At 44.6% G+C, this 19,582-nt stretch overlaps 1 protein-coding gene across 3 annotated transcripts in view; it reads right to left on the bottom strand.

The window, feature by feature from the left end:
* Positions 1 to 17,392: 17,392 nt before the first annotated feature.
* Positions 17,393 to 19,582, bottom strand: part of IQCB1 (IQ motif containing B1) — a 202,398-nt gene continuing 200,208 nt past the window's right edge. For all 3 annotated transcript variants that reach the window (XM_069224275.1, XM_069224274.1, XM_069224273.1), the window contains one exon: positions 17,393 to 17,917. In XM_069224275.1, coding sequence (XP_069080376.1) covers positions 17,628 to 17,917 — 290 coding nt within the window. In that variant the 3' untranslated portion in view covers positions 17,393 to 17,627. The remainder of the gene's footprint in view (positions 17,918 to 19,582) is intronic.

The raw sequence follows: 19,582 nt of genomic DNA, 5'->3' as shown, positions 1-19,582 counted from the left end.
GAAGGGTAACATTTATCAGCGTTTAAATGATGTGTCCTATCAAGCGCTACAATACCTTCTTCGCGTTCTGTCCTGTCTAATTTGCATACTTAGTCAGTGTCCGAGCCATATGTCTTTTCGCGTCCTTTTCCACCTTTTTGCGTCTCTGGTTTGCTTCCTTCTGCCAGATGCGCAAAGAGTCGAACATAGCCGGCCTACTCTTAGTTGCAAACAGTCGTTCTTGTAAATAATCAAGTTTATTTAGTTCAAAGTAACCATGTACAGGCCATTGCAAGTCGAAACTAGCCTTTGTTCGTTTTCTCCAAATGTCAGACCAAATGATGGGGCCTACTCCATATTTAACATAAATGTCATGATTCCGAGTCCCGGCCGGAAGAGCGGGACATGTTTCCTCCAGGCGGGAGTCCGTGCTACAACAACAACACCACCATTTTCTAAAACGACAATGCCGGCATTATGTATATAGTATGAAAAAAAGTTGCAGAGAAAACAGTTCATGTACTTACATCAGTTGTATTTGAAAACAGAACAAATGCAAATATGCTCATTCTTACTATACTATAATATGTATCAGACAACTCAGGTCAATTTTACCACTGATGTCGATCTTTGCAAAGAGCGAAATTACCTTTCAAAACAGATACAGACAGTTTTTAGACAGGAATCTCAAATTCCTGTCCTTACCTGACACTATTTTCTCCGTCAGTCAGGGACTCTGATAATTCACAGAAGACAAAGACACCAGTCCAGACAGCGCCAGAAGGTGTCTCAGGTGACCGAAGGACCCAGTAGTCGAAGTCCGGAGGTCCACGACAGAGAACGGTGCTCAAAATCAGATGTGGGGCGCCTCCCTTGGAAGTCCGTCAACGAGTCCTCGGTCACTGGGACAACCCCCTGGATGCCTGGATGGTGTCCCTGTTCGGGCGCCAACTGAGGAACCAGAGAAAAGTGACTATTACGTTCCTCCAGCAGTGGAGGGACACCCTGAGTCCTCAGGGTATATAGACATGCATTATACAAACCAAGCGGAGTCACCAACTGTAGGAGAAAAGAAGAGTTTTATTACATATGATAATAGCTCCAGCTAGTACAGAGTCCCAGTGCAGTCAGAGACTTTCCTACGGAGGCTGCCCCTTCACTCTGGGGCGCACAACCTTATTTACACAGAAAATAGCTTAGTCAGGGAGGTAGCTCCTGCCGTGGCGTGATCATGGCCTGTTGGTTGCCACACATGTGGTGTTCGGAGTGTTCCGCTGACACAGGTGTGGTAGGGCAAGGTGCAGATGCAGCTGCCAGGATGTGATAACGATTGCACAAACGTGTTCTTGCAGTTACTGATAAGCCCGATAGTTCTCGGAAAACAACTATGAGAACTGCGGGAGAGGGAAGCAGATTGCAGCCCAGGGGTGCGAGCACGAAGTCAATCACCAGAGTTCAGAAGGTTTGCCGAGCATATGGCAACATAGAACAAAATGGATGCCAAGCGGCTATTTTGATGAAGCGAGTTTTGTCCATTTCCTCACCAGCGAGTCGGTTGTGTCCAAACCACACCATATCGTAAACTTGGCTGCATCTCTTCCATCTTTGATGGCTTGAATTAGAGTGTCCCTACACCCTCAGGGACCTGGGGCAGCACATGTGCCACCACATCCTATAAAGTATGGGAAAAACTGCCCAATAGGCATGAGGTGTTTACAGACCTCAATGCCAGGCTGGAGGAAGAAAACCTTTTCTTACCAAGCTGATCCAGCCTCTTGGATTCCCTATTCGGGGGAGCGGAAGGGAAAGCACCATGGGAAGTGGAGGCCTGGACCACCAAGCTCTCCGGAGTGGGGTGTTGGGTGAGGAAACTAGGGTCAGTAGGAGCTGGTCGATGGCGGCGGCCGATTGCCCTATATCCAGGAGCCCCTGTGCTGGGTTTGGACCGCGCCCCAAGCAGGACATCAGTGAGGGCTTAGTTGAAGGGTAACATCGGTCTGATGTGGAAACTCCCAGCTGAAGCACTTCTGTCAGGATGTTAGTCGTGAGCAGCACTGTATGCAATCCTAGGTCCAATACCTTGGCAGCTCTACGCACCACCATGGAATATAAAGCTCCCTCCTCCGTAGCCACAGAAGGAGGTGAGAGCATGTCAGTATCTGGAGAAGTATCCAACCCACTGGCTTCCCCTAGATCCTCATACCAGTCCACATGCTCCAATCCATATTCTAATGGGTCCTCAGACCCGTCCCATTCCTCACATGTGCCTGGCTCATGCACTGATCTGGGCCCTATCGGCGCTGTCAAAGTCGGATTCGGCGTCATTCTGGCTCCAGATCATCAGGAGGAGGATGGGGCTCGCACCACCAGTGGGCGCAGATGGTGGGGGGGTGGGGGCAGCGTCGACCTTGGGACCGATGCCGGAGGAGGTCAACTGTGTGGAACCACCGTCGATCAGGACCCTATATCGAATCCACGAGTCTTCAACGGCACCAAAGCCGCTGGCATGGAGTCCAATGTCCAGTGGGGCCCCTGCTGACCCTGAGGGGCCGGAAGGGTCATCAGCGGGGGCAGCCTGCTCAAATCCGAGGCGCATGGGTTTGTACATTTCTTTGAGCAGGGTCACTCCGGCTCCCTGACGGGGGGGAGACGTGAAGTCGTCCCTGGCATCGGCTCCGCAGAACCGTGCATGGACCGTCGACACTCCTGTGTCGCCTTGTTGGCCGACGGGCATAGTGAAGTCTAAGTCCTCTTGGACTTCTTCTTCTTGTGCCTCTTCTCAGAGTGCCCCAGAGGACCTCGAGTGCGAAGAAGAGGACTTGGGGCTCCTGGAGTGGCCCCGCGACCTCCTCCTCGAGCAAGACCGTGATCTCCTAGGAATCGCCAACTGATGTCGATTGCTGGGTCACCAGGAGCTTCACAGACCGCTCTCTCAATGCTTTTGGGGCCATGGCCCGGCAGTCAGAAAATGACTTCAAGCCATAGTCTCTGTTGAGGCACCAGAAACATACCTGGTGCGGGTCTGTCACCAACATGCCGCAATGGCATGCACCACATGGCTTGAGCCCCGTCTTCCTTGATGACATCTCACACAGATGTTGAAAAATAATGGACAAAAAGGTCAAAAAAGGCAGAGGGTAGCTCGATCTTAGACCTGCTCTTAACAGGCGCGGAAAAGAAAGAATTGACGTACGCAGGCCGGGGTGGTGCCTTTATAGGTGACTGTGATGTCACAGACGACTCCAACGACGCCAAGCGGAGCCGAACGACTCACACGGATCCGAACGACGCCACCCGACGGTGCACGCAGGGTATTGCTCAGCAAAAAATGTTGGATATGAAGCGGACGCCAGGGAATTCTAAGGTAAGGAATCTGCAGTTAGAAGTCTCTATCAGCTATATCAATGCACTTACATTGTATGGTGTTCAATCAATTGGAACATTCCCTGCCAGGAATAACTATAGACAATAGTGCAAAGTAGAAAGGAAATTACCACTGCAAGTCAAATGCATGTTGGTGAAAAGTCTAGTGGTCAATAGATTGGCATTTTCCAAGAGAGGTAGATTAGGCATAGAAAGAAAAACGAATAAAAAGTGAGCAAACAATTACCCAGCCCCACCTTCTCCCACCCGCGGCATGTCCCCTCTCCCCCTTTCTCATAAAATAAGGAATCGGGTGGAGGTGAAAAAAGGAGGTGTTGGAAAATGGGTTATTGGTAGGGCAGGTAGGTACCTACACCTAGCAACAAGCCACTAACCTCCACATAGGTACAGTTAGGTCTCAGTAAATTAATCCCAGCTCTACCCTTGGTAGCTTGGCAACGAGCGTCAAGGCTTAACTTAGGAGACAAAGTGTAAAGCATTCAAATATCACAAAACAGTAATTAAATAAAACACAGGAAACAGTTTAAAAATCCAAAACCAATTTATAAAAATAGTTAATATTTTTATCTTTAAAATGACACAAAAACGATTAAAATCGGTTCAGGGGAACCGGAGATATGAATTTTTAAAGAATTATTACTTTTCTAGCGCTTAGAAACAAAAAGCGCCAATCGGGTCATCTGGTTGCACCTCGACCGGGGCAAAGTCAAACTTTCAGGCCGACTGCGATGGAGCCCTGCTCGGCTACAGGTCGCGGGAGGCCTCGGTTAAAAAGTTACCTTCTGACTTAGTCTTTATTTTGAAGTTTTTCTTCACCGGGACGAACCTGCCAGTTGAATCCGACCTCCTGGAGCCCTTGTCCGGATACGCGATGTGGGTTTCCTCGGTGGTGATTTCTACCTTCGGACGTAGTCGTTTTTTCGAGATGAAAATCCTTCGACCGGGGTAAACCTGGATCTTGATCCGACGTCCATGGAGCCCTTCTCGGATACGATGGCTGGGAGGTCCCGGTCAACTTTTTACGTTCGGACTTAGTCTCTTTTTCGGATGTTTTTCTTTACCGGGACGAACCACGAAATCAGGCCGGGTCGCGGTTGAGGCAAGCCGGCTAGAATTTCCGCGGCGGGTCGGTCACTTTATGGAGCTTTTTTTTCAAAAATTCTCCAATCTTTTCCAAACTTCTGGGGCTTCACCCAGATGTTCTTTTAAGGTTCTTTTGGGGTCCACAGCTCACCCCAAGGGTCCAGAAGTTCTGTGATGGTCCTTGGGGGTGCGGACTTCAACTCCCAGAATGCACCTGGCGCAAACTCCTTTTTGGCCACTGGACAGTGGTCAGCTGGTCGCTTTCTTCAGGAGTTGGTGCAGGGGACTCTGGTTTAGCAATTTTTCACCTGTAGCAAACAGGGAGTCCCTCCTTGAACCAGTTGAAGCCAGGCAAAGTCCTTCTTGTGGTGAAGCCCAAGTGTGCAGCTGGTGCAGTCCTTCTGAGTGCAGGGTCCAGGTGCAGGCCAGGGGTCCAGCAGGGCAGTCCTTCTTCTTCTTTAGTTCCTTTCTTGTTGAATTCTGGAGGGGATCTGAGGTGTGGGTGCAGGTCTGCCAGTTTTATCCTTGCTCCTGGGTGAAAAGCAGGGGGGCCCTGGTTCTCCAATCAGGGACAGGGTCGTCCCCCTGTGATGACCACTTCCTGGGAAGTGTGGCAAAAATCCATCCCAGAAGGCAACAGTCTCTAAAAATCCAACATGGATGAATCTGATTTTTGGAGGTTACATCTGGCTGAGCCCACCCACTGGTGTGGCTAAAAATCATAAACACACCCCTCTCCTGCCCTCTCCTAATCTAATCAAGGGGGCACCTAATTGTCTGGGGTTGCAGGATGTGGGGGTGTTGCTGGGTGCTGCAAATGTCCTTCTCTGCCTTTGAAGACCAGTTTGGCAGCCCTCCCCCTTCCTGCCTCACCATCTGCTGAGGGGAGATTCTCTCCCCCAAGCACATTCCTTTGTGTGAAGCCAGGCCACTTCACACCTCATTAAAGTAGCCTGGCAGAAGCTGCTGCAGGCTGGCCAATCAGAGCACAGCAGCAAAAACAATGCAGAGCTGAAATTGGCAACTTTTTAGGTAAAGTCTAAACTTTTTACCTGAACTGGTTATATTAAATCCAACAACTGGAAGTTGTGGGATTTATTATAACAATCAATTTGATACCAAATTCTTGGTATGTAACATTTAAGGAGACTTTAAAATGTAAAATAAAGTCTGCCCATTCTAGCCTATGAAGGCCATTTACTTCAATGAGGGAAAAACTAATTTGGCTGTTTTTACCTCACCAGGGCTTATAAATCTATTTTTATAAAGTCCCTGCTTATAGTTACATGGCACCCCGCCCTAGGGGCACATAGGGCACACCTTAGGGGTGACATATGTAAAAATAAGGCAGTTTAAGACTTTGGAAGTACCTTTAATTCCAAAGTCGAATTTGCATATAACTTTAATTTAAAAGCAGCCAGCAAGGCAGGCTTGCTTTTAAAATGACACTGGGCACCTCAGCAATGCACCTAGGTGTGCACCACCTATGCTGTGGTCCCTAAACCTACATGCCCTACCATATACTAGGGACTTATAGGTAGGTTAACTTAGCCAATTATAATTAGCCTAATTTGCATATCCATTTTACACAGAGCACAGGCCCTGGGACTGGTTAGCAGTACCCAGGGCACCATCAGAGTCAGGAAAACACCAGCATAAAGTGGAAAATGGGGGCAAAAAGTTATGGGGCCTCTGCAATCAGCCCCAGTTTCTCACAGGAGGTATGCCACTGAGAGCCCAGCATGGCAGTAGCAGAGTCCAACTATGGACTATATTGGTAAATCAGGAGAGCCGCAAGTATAATTAGGGACTCAAATGTCACGTCATGAAGAATCTGGCAGGAGGAACACAGCCAGTGGAATATTCAGCTCTCCAGTTTACAAAATGTTTTAAAACTTTCAAATTAGCATTTTGCTACTTTATTTATAAAAACTTGATTACTCTTTTAATTTTGTTTGATTTTCTAATTAGTTGCAGACCTCCTAAGTAAGCATCGTAGACCCGCACGGTGTCCCGGACCACAGGTTAATATCATGGGACTATAGGAATTTCAAAAAGTACCTATCAGTGTCTCTGACCTAATTGGCTCCAAAACTGACATTGTTTTAAATAAAGGTAAAACATGAAAACAGACCCCATAACATTGAGCAGTAAAGATCTAAAGTTAAAGCTTTCACTATGCAGCCAAGAAATCAGAAAAAAAGACGAAGAGGTAAAGGAAGAATATTCACAACTGCTGAGCAGCTCTGGAAAAGCAATTTGTTCAGAATTATGAAGTGGCAAACTACTTGAACTCTGGTTTCATAGGAGCCCCATGAAACCTACCACTAGTTTCTACCACAGACCACATGGTAGCACGGATGCTTTTACAATAATTCAACAATAATGTGCACTCAGTAAGCCACATTAATCACAAGTTCATTCATCCCGTAATGTGATTTCCTTCATACAAAAGTATTTAGGCAAAACGTTAATCAAGTTTTAAAACGTGGTTTTACATTGGCCATGTCTTAGCTACTTCCATTCACTTGCATTTCACGTTCCAGATCTCTGGACCACACTGACTTTGTGGTAAAATGAGTACTGCTAAGTTCTACTGAGGTTGAACACAGATAGCAGGGCTGGGTCCCAGACTCCTATGATTGTGCAATTGAACTATTTCTGAAAAGTGTTGCGTTTGTGTCATTTGAACTGGTGTTTATCGACCATTGAATACAGAAGGACAAATACACCTTGAGGACAAAATGCATCCATCAGCAGCAGAAAGTACTTGATGCGTGCAGGATGGTTTTGTGCTTATATGTTCGCTATTGGTATCTGCTGTGATCTGTAGTTTAGAAGTTGGATTTCTTTGAACCTTCTAAGGTTAGTAAACTTAGCAGGGATGTGGAATTCCTATTGCCCCATGCCCGGACATATTGTTTGAGGTCAAGGGCAACAGGTTTTCATGTTTATTTTGTCCTTGAGACAAGTAGGACCAACCCCCCTGCAGCACAAACCCTCTGGCTGCCAGTTTACAGAGAAGGAAACTGTCTGCAATTTAGGTAATTTGTGTGTCCATATGCTCATGCTGTTCAAACTTACATTTATAGATCATTAATTAAAAGCCTTCATTATTAGGGTGAGCATTGTGAATAGGCATTTTAAGGTCACACTGCACTAGAGACTGTGGTTCCAGTAATCTCTGATTAGATGCAAATGTTCGCAGAAGCTTGTAAGCGAGAGTGACGATTCTTTGGTTTCAAAATAAAATGTTTAAAAAAAAATGAAAGTAGGAAAAAAAAAACATTTTGCTACTATTAAAGTTTAGGTCCTATTTCTTTGAAGCGTCATTTAGTAAAATGTGTTGATGCATGCTAATATTTCCAAAAACATATTCCTAATGGAAAATGTGAGAAAAGGCCTCTTTTTGACATGGTTAGCCCCCACTTTTTGCCTTATGTTTGATGTAGCCTAAAGATTGTAGTGGTCAGGGCCCCAGCTAACCAAGTTTCCTGGGTCAGAGCTCTTTCCCTAAAGCTGTTGTGATGCACTGGCACAATTGGATACACCCTTAACTACCTCTATAAGTTCCTAGTAAATGGACACTTAGGTACCCAGGTCGTGGGGCACTAGGGGTAGGTCCCTGGGGGCAGCAGCAGTGATTGTGCCACCCTTTAGGGCCATGTATCCAGATGCACACAGCACTTCTATTGCAGGCTGAGTTGCCTGGTGCAAACCTAAAACAGAGACTCGACATGGCACACTGCCTGTGTGCCCTGCCCACCATCCACTGGAATTACTATGAGTAAGACACCCCTTTGGCAGGCCTTCCAGCCATAAGGCAGAGTGCACCATATTATATGTAAAGGCATAACTGCATGAGTAATATACCCCCACTGTATCCTTGTCAAACCTGGGACATAGTGAGTGAACAGAGCAGCCATTTTAATACATGTGCTGGACACTGGTCAACATGTGTTTTCCAGCTACATGATGGCCATTCTGGTATCAAACAACTCAGAATGATAAATCCAAACTGATAACAGTATTGGATTTATCCCTAAATGTACCAGGGGGTGACCTTAGAGGTGCCCCCTACAAAAGTTACCTACCCTGGCATGGCTGCTGATTGGTTCTATCCAGCCTGCCACCTCCAGACACCCAATCTGCAAACCTTGAGGGACAGCCCGGTCTCTCTGGTTTACAGGACAATCCCTTCCTGAGTGGAGGAGCTAACACCTCCTCCCCCAAGAATGTGCACTGCTCTGGCGGTGAGCTTCAGAGGGTTTACAGCCTTTGAAACTCGACCCCCAGTCCTACTGCTAGAAGCAGATGGTCAGCCCCTCTGCAAACCCCACTTTTGGCTGGAGAAAATCCAGAAAACCACAAAAAGGGTAGGAGTGGCCCCACCTGGCATGCACCAACCCTAAGGTCTTGCCTGCAAGGTGGACACACCATTTCATTTTCCTTCATCTTAGATGGAAGGAAAATAGCCAGTCAGGGTTAGGGAAGTGCCTTTTCCAACAGGAAGTGGTCATTACAATGGGTGTATACAAAAAGCACTGGCTAGTAGTGGTCTGAATAGCCGCACTTCCTACAAATGTTTTTATGAATTATTAATATGTTGCTAAAATCAAAACAAACAAGATGCATCATAACACGGTGCTGAACAGTATTGTATGCTTAACTACCCAAAAGCATATGTTTGTGCCTATCAAGATGACACCATAAACATACTCCAAAATACAGCAGCACTCAAACGGTTAATAGTATTTTATATTGATCCAGATGAGTTCAATCGTAGTGAAATCTTATTTGTTGGAAATGTAGACATCAATAGTTCAAACAGCGTATGAATCCACAGCCACAGCTGACACATGTTTCGTCACTTATGTGACTTTTTCAAGACTGCAAAGATATACAAATACAAGTGTAACAAAATCAAACGTAAAAATGGAAAAAGAGATTATTAAGTGAGACGGTTATTTGGTATACAAGTACCGTACTACTGTAATGAAAACCTCCTCATGCCTACAGGGGAGGATAGTCCAGCGTCTGCAAAGCCCGAAACAGTACAATGAATGAATGAAACGCGGAATCCCCAGTGGAAAGGATGAGCAACAATTACCCACCTTGTTGTAAATAGGATACGTTAAGGTTTTAAAAAAAATAAATGTATACCGCTCCTGTAGCAATGGTGTAAAAAAATTACCATGATACGTCCATTCATAAAAAGAGGAAGAAAACACTGAAAGTAAACCAAGCTGGAATATGAAGAAACGAATGGAACAACGTGTTATCTAATTCACTTTAAGTAATGGAATGTATACATAAAGACAAATGTGACGCCGACCCCCGAACTGGAGTACCCATCAGCAAATTAATACACAAGCTCCGAGTATATGTCAAAATGAAGTGAAACGGCCATGGTTCACGGCGAAGGAATTAGTGCATACCTTTGTGCAAATGCACAACGAAAATGCAATAAGCCCTGTTGAAATATATCCCAAAAATGGATCAAAAGCCTCCTTACTCTACATACCATAGAAATAAAAAAATTGCTAAGCTAAATATATGTTAGCAGAGTACAAGAGAACAAACATACCACATGTCATTTGAGAGGTGCAGTAGTGTCCTGAATGTGTGTGGATGACATGAATGGTGCTAACAGTCTAAATTAAGTTAAACGAATAGAAATAGAGAACAGACAAAAAGCTGTCTGTGAGGTGTAACCCAGTGTGAGAATGGTGGCCATCTTAAGATAAATAGCAGAATATATTGAATACATTTATACTTGTCATAAGAAGGCCCATCTTATAAAGGGTATACGTCCATCTAGTATATACTGTCACAGTTCTGCATCCAACCATAGTTTGGCTAGAAAATCGGTTGGTAATGGATGCCCTTATATGTCAAAAGTCATTCTTTAGTTTCCCTAGCCCAACAACTGGACTGCTTCATTCCCAACTCTCAAGCTCATTCTATCCTCCATTTTCATACATCCAGACTATAATAACAGGAACGTATATATATATATATATAATAGTGTGTCAACCCATAAATTAATGACACCCAGTAAAATACACCATCACAAATAGTGCTAACAAAGAACAAAAAGAACCACCATAACAAACAATGTCTTGATGGCAATACGTCACAAAGATCTAGTATCCTAAGGACATTGCATATCTGCATGTATTATGAAGAAATAAACAAATAAGAGAATCCTAAAACTATGTAGTAGAGTGGTTAGTAATAAAAGTGATATAAAGTAATTAAAAGAGGCTAAATTGGTAGGAAAGTCCAAATGGGTATTAAAACTGCAAGCAAAGACCATAAAAAGTGATTAAAAAATCACCCCCAATGAAAAATTGATAGTATAATAGATTCCAAAGAGTCAGACACAATATGTATGATTCAAGTACAAAAAATGCTGAACTGAACACACAGTATACATGCATATAATGAACGCATAGACAATTAGGAAACATCATCAGTCCAAAAATATGCAGTACTGAGAAGCACTAACAGATCAAAATAAATACATTGAATACAAAAACTGTTCCTAGTTGCGATCAATATTTTGAACATATGAGAAACATTTATGATCAAGGTTACACATGCCTCATCATGGGTATCACAGCTTACCCCATTTGAGTTGCCTTGCATGCAATTAAAGGCAAAAGTAAAGTCATATGAGGTATTTACAGAAAAACATAATTCCCTGTCCCTGCTGAGACCCCTATCCACCGCACGTAATTTAATAATCCACCTAGCTTCTCATTTCCCGAGTCTGGCAGTCATGTCACCACCTCTCATGTTATTGGTGATTTGCATGATCCCATGGAATTTGATACCAATCATTTCAGATTTTCCATGAACAGAGTTGTGGTGAGTTGCCAAGGGGTAATTGGGATTGTTGTTTCTGATCGCTCTGATGTGTTCCTGTATACGTTTTTCCAAAGGACGGAGGATGCTTCCTAAATAGATCAAACCACATACACAAATAATACAGTATACAGTAAATTTACTGTTGCAGTTAATAAACTGTTGCAAATGAAACCCATGTGCAGAGTTATATGAAAACTCCATCAGCTTATTCATAGCAAATTGACAGACGCTGCAGCATGTACTCTTGTAAATCCCTACAGGCTAAACGGGTAACCAATTTTTAGATTGAGCATGTGTGATTGAACCAATGTAACTGGGACAGAGTCTATTTCTTAAGGTCATCCCATGACTGTCAGTGATTTGTGGTCTATTGTTGATAAACTTATGTAAGGTTTTGTATAATAAAAGCAAGTGCCAATGGCGTTTCAAAATACGTTATATATCAGAGCTCTGTACGTTATATCTAGTAATAAGAGTCATGCACCTGTCATTAGACTGCTTCTAGTCCTGTGAGTCAAACGGTATTCCCTTGAAGTCTTCATTATCCTGGTTTTAGCTTTAGATAAGACCAATTCCGTATACCCCTCTGATGGAAACGTTGTTCCATTATAGCCAACTCCAGTGCAAACACGTAATCATTACTTCTGTTTTGTCGTATTCCTGTCATTTTACTTAATGGCATAGCATTAATTTGGCTAGGAGGATGAGCACTATGAGCATGTAGAACAGAGTTACATGCTGTAGAATTCCTGTAGAGTCTAGACATGATTTTAGAACCCTGAGTGTACAGGACAAGGTCAAGAAATTCAATTTGTTTTAAGTTTATGTGTTTAGTAAACCGTAAATTGTATTCATTATCATTAAGATGGTTATAAAAGGATTCAAACTTCTCAATACCCCATGTCTAAATTAGAAAAATGTCATCAATGTATCTGCCCAAATACAAGATAGGTTCCAATAACTCTTGGAGGCAAGATGACTACAAATTATGTTTATCATAATGGTCCATATAAAGATTTTCATATGAAGGTGAACATAAATTGGCTGCCATGGCCACACCCTGTATCTGTTTGTACCATTTTGTTTCATGTAAGAATACGTTTTTTTCCAAGACCAATCTGGTACGGTCTATTAGCATCTCTCTATGTTCAAGAAGAGTGGCATCCCTGAACGAAAGAGTGGAAGTAAGGACAGACATGCCCATTTCCAATGGAATACATGTATTCAGAGGATTAACATCAAGAGAAGCAAAACAGCAATCCGTTGTCCAGTCAATGCCCTCCAATTCGCACAGTAAGTGCTTAGTATCCCGAATGTAAGATGGCAAGTTTTGTACTAAAGGTTGTAAATATACATCAATGAACTCAGAGATATATTCACTAGGAGAACCTATGCCCCAAATAATGGGCCTCCTTGGTGGAAATATCCCCAAAAGTACTTAACCAATTTTGATAATCTTAGTCTTAACATTTATATAAAAATCAGAAGTATTTTTATAAATTGGTCTCGAGTTCTTTCTCGAATGTGTGAGTTGCATGATAGATACTGTGAGTACAACAAATGCTTTGCACTTTTATAAGATTGGTCTCACTGCTCAACTAAGCTAACATAAAATTTTGAGCATTAGGTAATCTAGTGTTTACCTCTATAAACCAATGTGTGGTTGCCTGGACTTCTTGCACAGTGTGCCTAGCCTTGCACACTACTACTACTACATAGAGGGCCAGTCTCCTACAGAAAATCAGTGTAACCATTTTCAACAAGATTATGGGAAGCATGAAAATAAACAAGCACTAGCAAAGCCAACCGAACCGTCATTTTCTGTGAGTCTTTTGGTTTCATGAATGAGTGTCTTGTTTTGACATGGCTTTTGTAACACTTTATTGTTGTTGGAGCTGTCAGTCTCTCACCATTGTAACACACACTGGCAAAAAGAAAAAAAAGTGTTTTGGTCTCAAAAAGCACACATTGCCACCTGTGACATAAAAACAATACCCTGTAGTACCCCCCACCAGGGGGCCCGTCAGCATTGTAGCTGCCCCGAGTGAGTCTGGTGGGGGTTCCTCCATGTTCTTTGCTGGGGGGCCTTCAGTTTCCTTATGCCACTGATTGCCAGAGTGGTTCCAGCACTGAACTGGTTCCAGTGCGCCAATACGCTCCGTGTGGAAGAGCAGAATTAGATCACTCACAGTAAAGCCAGCCGACAGAGAAATAGAAGTTTATAAAAACAAAATGTCTTTGTTAATGCCAGACCTAATTAGGGACCTAATTCTCAAACAAAAGTCACAAAGGTGCATCCACAGTATGTCTTTGAATTAGTGGCTTTAATGAATTCACAGGAACTTACAGAAGTATACCAGGAAATCGTACTTCTAGAAAATATTTGTGAACTTTATTTTAGCAATCATCAATCAATCAATCACTGCATTTGTAAAGCGCGCTACATACCTGCGAGGGTCTCAAGGTGCTGGGGAGGGGGGGGGGGGGGGTGCTACTGGTTGAAGAGCCAGGTCTTGAGGAGTCTTCTGAAGGCCAGCAGGTCCTGGGTCTGTCGTAGGATGGTGGGGAGAGTGTTCCAGGTCTTGGCGGCGAGGTAGGAGAAGGATCTGCCGCCAGCGGTGGTTTTTCGGATGCGGGGGGACTGTGGTGAGGGCGAGGTTGGTTGAGCGGAGGCTTCGGGTGGGGGTGTGGAAGCTGAGTCGGTTGTTGAGGTAGGTGGGTCCGGTGTTGTGCAGTGCTTTGTGTGCATGGATCAGGAGCTTGAAGATGATCCTTTTGTTGACGGGGAGCCAGTGCAGGCCTCTCAGGTGGAGTGTGATGTGGCTGTGGCGGGGGACATCGAGGATGAGTCGGGCCGAGGTGTTCTGGATGCGTTGGAGTCGTCTCAGGAGCTTGTTTGTAGTTCCTGAGTAGAGGGCGTTCCCGTAGTCTAGTCTGTTGGTGATGAGGGCCTGGGTAACGGTTTTTCTCGTGTCGAGGAGGATCCATTTGAAGATCCTGCGGAGCATACGGAGGGTGTAGAAGCAGGACGCAGAGACGGCGTTGACTTGCCTGGTCATGGAGAGGGTGGAGTTGAGGATGACCCCCAGGTTGCGTGCGTGGTCCGTGGGTTCCGGGGCTGTGCCTAGTGACGTGGGCCACCAAGAGTCGTCCCAGGCTGATGGGGTGGGTCCGAGAATGAGGACCTCCGTCTTGTCGGAGTTCAGCTTCAGTCTGCTGTCCTTCATCCAGTCGGCTACGGCCTTCATTCCTCGGTGGAGGTTAGCTTTGGCGGTGTGGGGATCTTCGGTGAGGGATATTATCAGCTGGGTGTCGTCGGCGTAGGAGATGATGTTGAGGTTGTGTTGTTGTGCGACATGGGAGAGGGGGGCCATGTAGATATTGAACAGTGTCGGGCTGAGGGAGGATCCCTGTGGGATGCCGCAGATGATCTCAGTGGTTTTGGAGCGGAAGGGTGGGAGGCGGACACTCTGGGTTCTGCCGGAGAGGAAGGATGTGGTCCTGGCCAGGGCCTTCTCTTGGATACCGGAATCATGGAGGCTTGCTGATAGGGTGCGGTGGCAGACCGTGTCAAAGGCTGCTGATAGGTCCAGGAGGATGAGGGCGGCTGTTTCTCCTTTGTCCATCAGGGTCCGGATGTCGTCAGTGGCGGCGATGAGGGTGGTCTCATTGCTGTGGTTACTGCGAAAACCGGATTGGGAAGGGTCCAGGATGTTGTTGACTTCGAGGTAGCGGGTCAGCTGTTTGTTGACAATCTTCTCGGTCACTTTTGCCGGGAAAGGGAGCAGGGAGATGGGCCGGAAGTTCCTGAGGTCCTTGGTGTCCGCCTTGGGCTTCTTCAGAAGGGCGTTGATCTCGGCGTGCTTCCAGCTTTCTGGGAAGGTTGCTGTCTCAAAGGAACAGTTGATTGTTTTCCGGAGGTGGGGCGCGATGGCTGCGCTGGCTTTGTTGAAGACGTGGTGAGGGCAGGGGTCCGATGGGGATCCGGAGTGGATGGAGTTCATGGTTTTGATAGTGTCTTCGTCGCTGACGCTGGACCAGACGGTCAGGCGACTGGTGCGAGTGGTAGTCGCAGGGGTGGTGGACTCTGTGGTGGGAGCGGGGGGGTCAGGGTTGAAGCTGTCGTGAATGTCTGTGATCTTGCGGTGGAAGAAGGTGGAAAGGGAGTCGCACAGGTCTTGAGATGGCGGGCTGTCATTGGTGATGGAGCTGGGGTTGGAGAGTTCTTTCACGATGCTGAAGAGCTCTTTGGTGTTGTGTGCGTTGTTGTCTAGGCGGTCCTTGAAGGCGGTCTTCTTGGCGGTCCTGATGAGTTGGTGATGTCTGCGGGTGGCACTCTTGAGGGCTGTGTGGTTGTCTGGTGTTCGGTGGTGGAGCCATTTCTTCTCCAACTTCCGACAGTTGTGCTTGGAGATCCGGAGGTCCTCGGTGAACCAGGCGGCTTTCTTGTTGGTGTGGTTGGTTGTAAAGGTCTTGAGAGGGGCAAGGGTTTTGGCGCAGTCGTTGATCCACTGTGTGAGGTTGGTCGCGGCGGTGTCTGGGTCGGTGGGGTCAGTGGGTGGTCTCAGGGCGAGGGCAGTAGTCAGTTGGTCCTCGGTGACCTTGCCCCAGCAGCGGCGTGGTAGCTGTTGGGTGCGGTGGTGTGTGGTGGGTTTTCTGAAGGTGAAGTGAACGCATCTGTGGTCGGTCCAGTGTGGTTCGGTTGTGTGGTTGATGGAGACACGGGGGCTTGCGGAGAAGATGGGGTCGAGCGTGTGTACACAAGCAAATATGCATGTGTAGATTTGCTCTTGTGAAAATCTACTGAGTTGACAAGTTCACTTTTCCTCCAACCACTTTATTCCCAACCCTAGAAGAACTTCTACTTATGCCCTTGTCAGGAGTACATTTCCAACCTTTCTCATTATGGGAAAAGATTAGAGAAGAGCTGGTGAAAATCCTTAAAACATGCAAATTAGTAGGTTTGCAGACTCAAAGGCATTCTAGCCCTGGAACTACTGCGTACTGCTTCCTCCAGCCCCAGTAAGTATATCTGCAGAAAGGTGGCAAAATAAGTAAATTGCTATAGTAGGTATTGACATTGGTAGTATTCAAGCCCTACTATAGCAGTAGCCCTAGCATAATCAGGGAGGCTATTATCAGAGCTCTTACGTAACAAGACTGCTGCCATAGTTTGTCGCTGCACTACATGGCACCAGAGGGACAAGCATATTTTTTCACCGGACAAGTAGATTTAAAAAGCAACCTGTCCCATGGACAAGTAGATATTTGATTGAAATCCACACCCCTAAGTAAACTAAGCCCGTACCAGCCCGTAGTAGCCTGCTGCAGAACTACTGGCCTTGTCAGTACTTGTTTAATTGGTTATATTTGCTTGCACATGCATTCTTTTTTTCTGATTCGTGGTCATTTTATGCTGGAACAAACCTCAAGGCAATCGAGCAATAGTAAAGAATGAGAAAAAAGCATTTAAAGATGGCTGCCAAAGCAGTGCCCACAATGGTTTGGCCTGGTAGCAGTGTGTGGGGAGCTACAGAGTCATGTCAATAGGGACAAAAAAGTTTACGTGAAAAGTAGGACACATCTGCTCACCAACCCTCGCACAGAATGAGATTACTTTGACAGTGGATGTGCACATTGTGTACAAGCAAAATGCCATCACTAACAATGAGGAAAGCCAGTGGCTGATGTGGGCTGACTCACTGCCTAATTCCATTTGCTGCCATAGGCATAAGCAAAACATGTATACAATTTAACTGGCCAATGACCGAAGACCCCTTCCCCCCATTCACCCCCAAAAGCTCCTCTTGGTTTGTATATTACTTTAAAAAATAATATCCTCAAACAGCTAAAGCTGCCTCAAATGACGGACCTAATTTTTTTTTAATCAATTAATGAAATGATATTACTAATATCACATGGCTTGCTAACCGCTAAAGAGAAAAGTGTATTTTCATTTTTCAAAAACCACATCAGTGCTAAAAAATGATGCATACGTATGAAAATGCTACATTCCAAAATGAATATACCATTATAGAAATAATACATCTAAATAAATGCACCAAAGCACAAATACAAAATATATTTTTATTTTGTAGGAGTGTTTTGCTCATAAAATAAATACAAACAGTATAACTATCAATTTGAGGCACATCTATGGATATTTGGAAAATTTTAAATGCCATTGAGTATTCTAAGTATCATTCTGAGTAGAGTTTTGTTTATTCTTCGCATAATGTCCATCTTTTTAAGTGGGAGAGTCCATAAAAGATTCCGGCTCAGTATGCAAATGAATTATCTTGGAATAGTCAGGGCACTGGTGCATCCTGGATTAAGTTTCCTGTTTCTACGTTTGCAACAGACGAGGTGGTGGAATGAGATGGTTTAAATCCAGCTATATATAAACTGTTATTTTCTACGTGGACATCATCAACAGCTTCGTCGTCCATGAATTCGTCTCCTAGCTTCTTCCACCATGGCCAGCGAGTGTATTTTAGCATCAGGTTGTGGCACTGTTTGGCCTTGGTTGCCACGGGTATTGACCTGCTCGTATAAATATCAAGATCCTTTTCTGTGGATTCCTTGAGGCCTGGAGCATCTGTAAAATTAACAAATAAGTAAAATAACACATTAAAAGTGGTGGTACAATTTCATATGAGTGAATTGGGGAAGGTATAAACGCACATCGTATAACTGTAATATCCATAGGGAAAAGATAAACACATGTGCATGGTCTAAACATTCCAGGTGAAAAGCAGTTCCTTGCTCCTCATGCAGACAGGAGAGTAAAGGCAAACGATATCCTATCACCAATGGTCTCAGCTTTCGTTTCAAACAGATCTTTACATACAATTGTGGAATGTCTTATTGTTAAGTCTTGTATTTTCTGGGCCTCTACTTCACTGTACCTGTCTTATAGAGTTGTCATAATGGTTCTCTAGAGTATGTGATCTAACTAGGAATGTGCATGCATGAGAGAGAGAATTCAACGGGAGGCTGTGGGGAGTGTAAGAGAAAAAAGGGCTTCCAAATAACAACAGCACTTTGTGAGGTGCTATTCCTGTTACCTATCACAGGCAACTTACTTCGACATGTCTATCCACGCTTGGACTTTCTTACATTACAACACTGATGATTTAAATAATTTATAAGACTTGCTGAAACCTACAGAGCCATTGTATAAAGAGGGCATTCCTAAACTATTCTTTATCCATTCTCAGCTGGGTAGCTAACTCTAGACACTGTGTATTACTCATTGTGGCAAAATGTTAATTTTGTTTATAGACCCTTTCTAGGATGCTAGGTGCCAGTCACAGACAGCTTCTGAGCGATTAACTGAGAAAAATCCCGTGTGTAAAAACAAACTGGATACTCTTATGCTCATGTGGAGCCTTAAACGACCTTCTAAAAATAGCCTTTTCCATTTTCTTCTTCCCAACACTTCGCTGATGGGAAGTAGAACATAAAATGTTGTTCAAAGAGCTCAGCCCACAGCTGAAATGCTCTACGTTCATACACATGCCTTCTTGGTTAATTAGACCTTAACAACATGCCCCCTGCAAGAGAGTAAGGATAGGCGTGGGAATGGGAATGCTCCATGTATGCTATATGGGTTTGTTGTGCTGCCCCAAGTGTCAGACAGGGTGTGTATCTCGTATCTTGATTTTTAGTCAAGAGTCACGCTAATATAAGTGTGAGAATGGAGGCCTAGGCCTTCCTTGACTAGTGACCTGAATGGCACACTACGCACACTCTCATAATGGATATGTGACTACTGTCCCTGTCCTGGGTATAGCACATAATACAGTGGTGGCAGCATACCATGTTTTGAGATGCAAACAGACCTTTTTATCTGCCTCACTGAGAACGTAGCCGACTGGTCCCTCTAGTGTAAAATTCCGCTGGTATATAAATGCCCATAACCTTACACTAACATTCTGTATGTATGTTAAGAGCATACGTAGAATGAATGTGACACATGCCGTATTATGACGCAGTGTTTGTGTTGGTCTAAGTACTTAAGTCAGAAGGATCCATTTTGGAGCCTCTGGTTTGGCATGGCCCAAGATGAATGGCGACTATAAGATTTAATAAAAACGTGCATACCATCTTAACAAGCCATAACATTCACACCAGAAACATTACATAGAACGATTTTATAAAAGATTAATCATCAGTCAATATTATAAAACAGGTAAGTCACACTGAAAATTATATAGATGGCATTTGAGGTGGCTAAGGTTATCACTATATCCAACTGAAT

Source organism: Pleurodeles waltl, chromosome 3_1 (genome assembly GCF_031143425.1).
Source record: "Pleurodeles waltl isolate 20211129_DDA chromosome 3_1, aPleWal1.hap1.20221129, whole genome shotgun sequence".
Taxonomy (NCBI): domain Eukaryota; kingdom Metazoa; phylum Chordata; class Amphibia; order Caudata; family Salamandridae; genus Pleurodeles; species Pleurodeles waltl.
The sequence above is the reverse complement of the archived record's forward strand: the minus strand, read 5'-3'. Positions and strand labels throughout refer to the sequence as shown.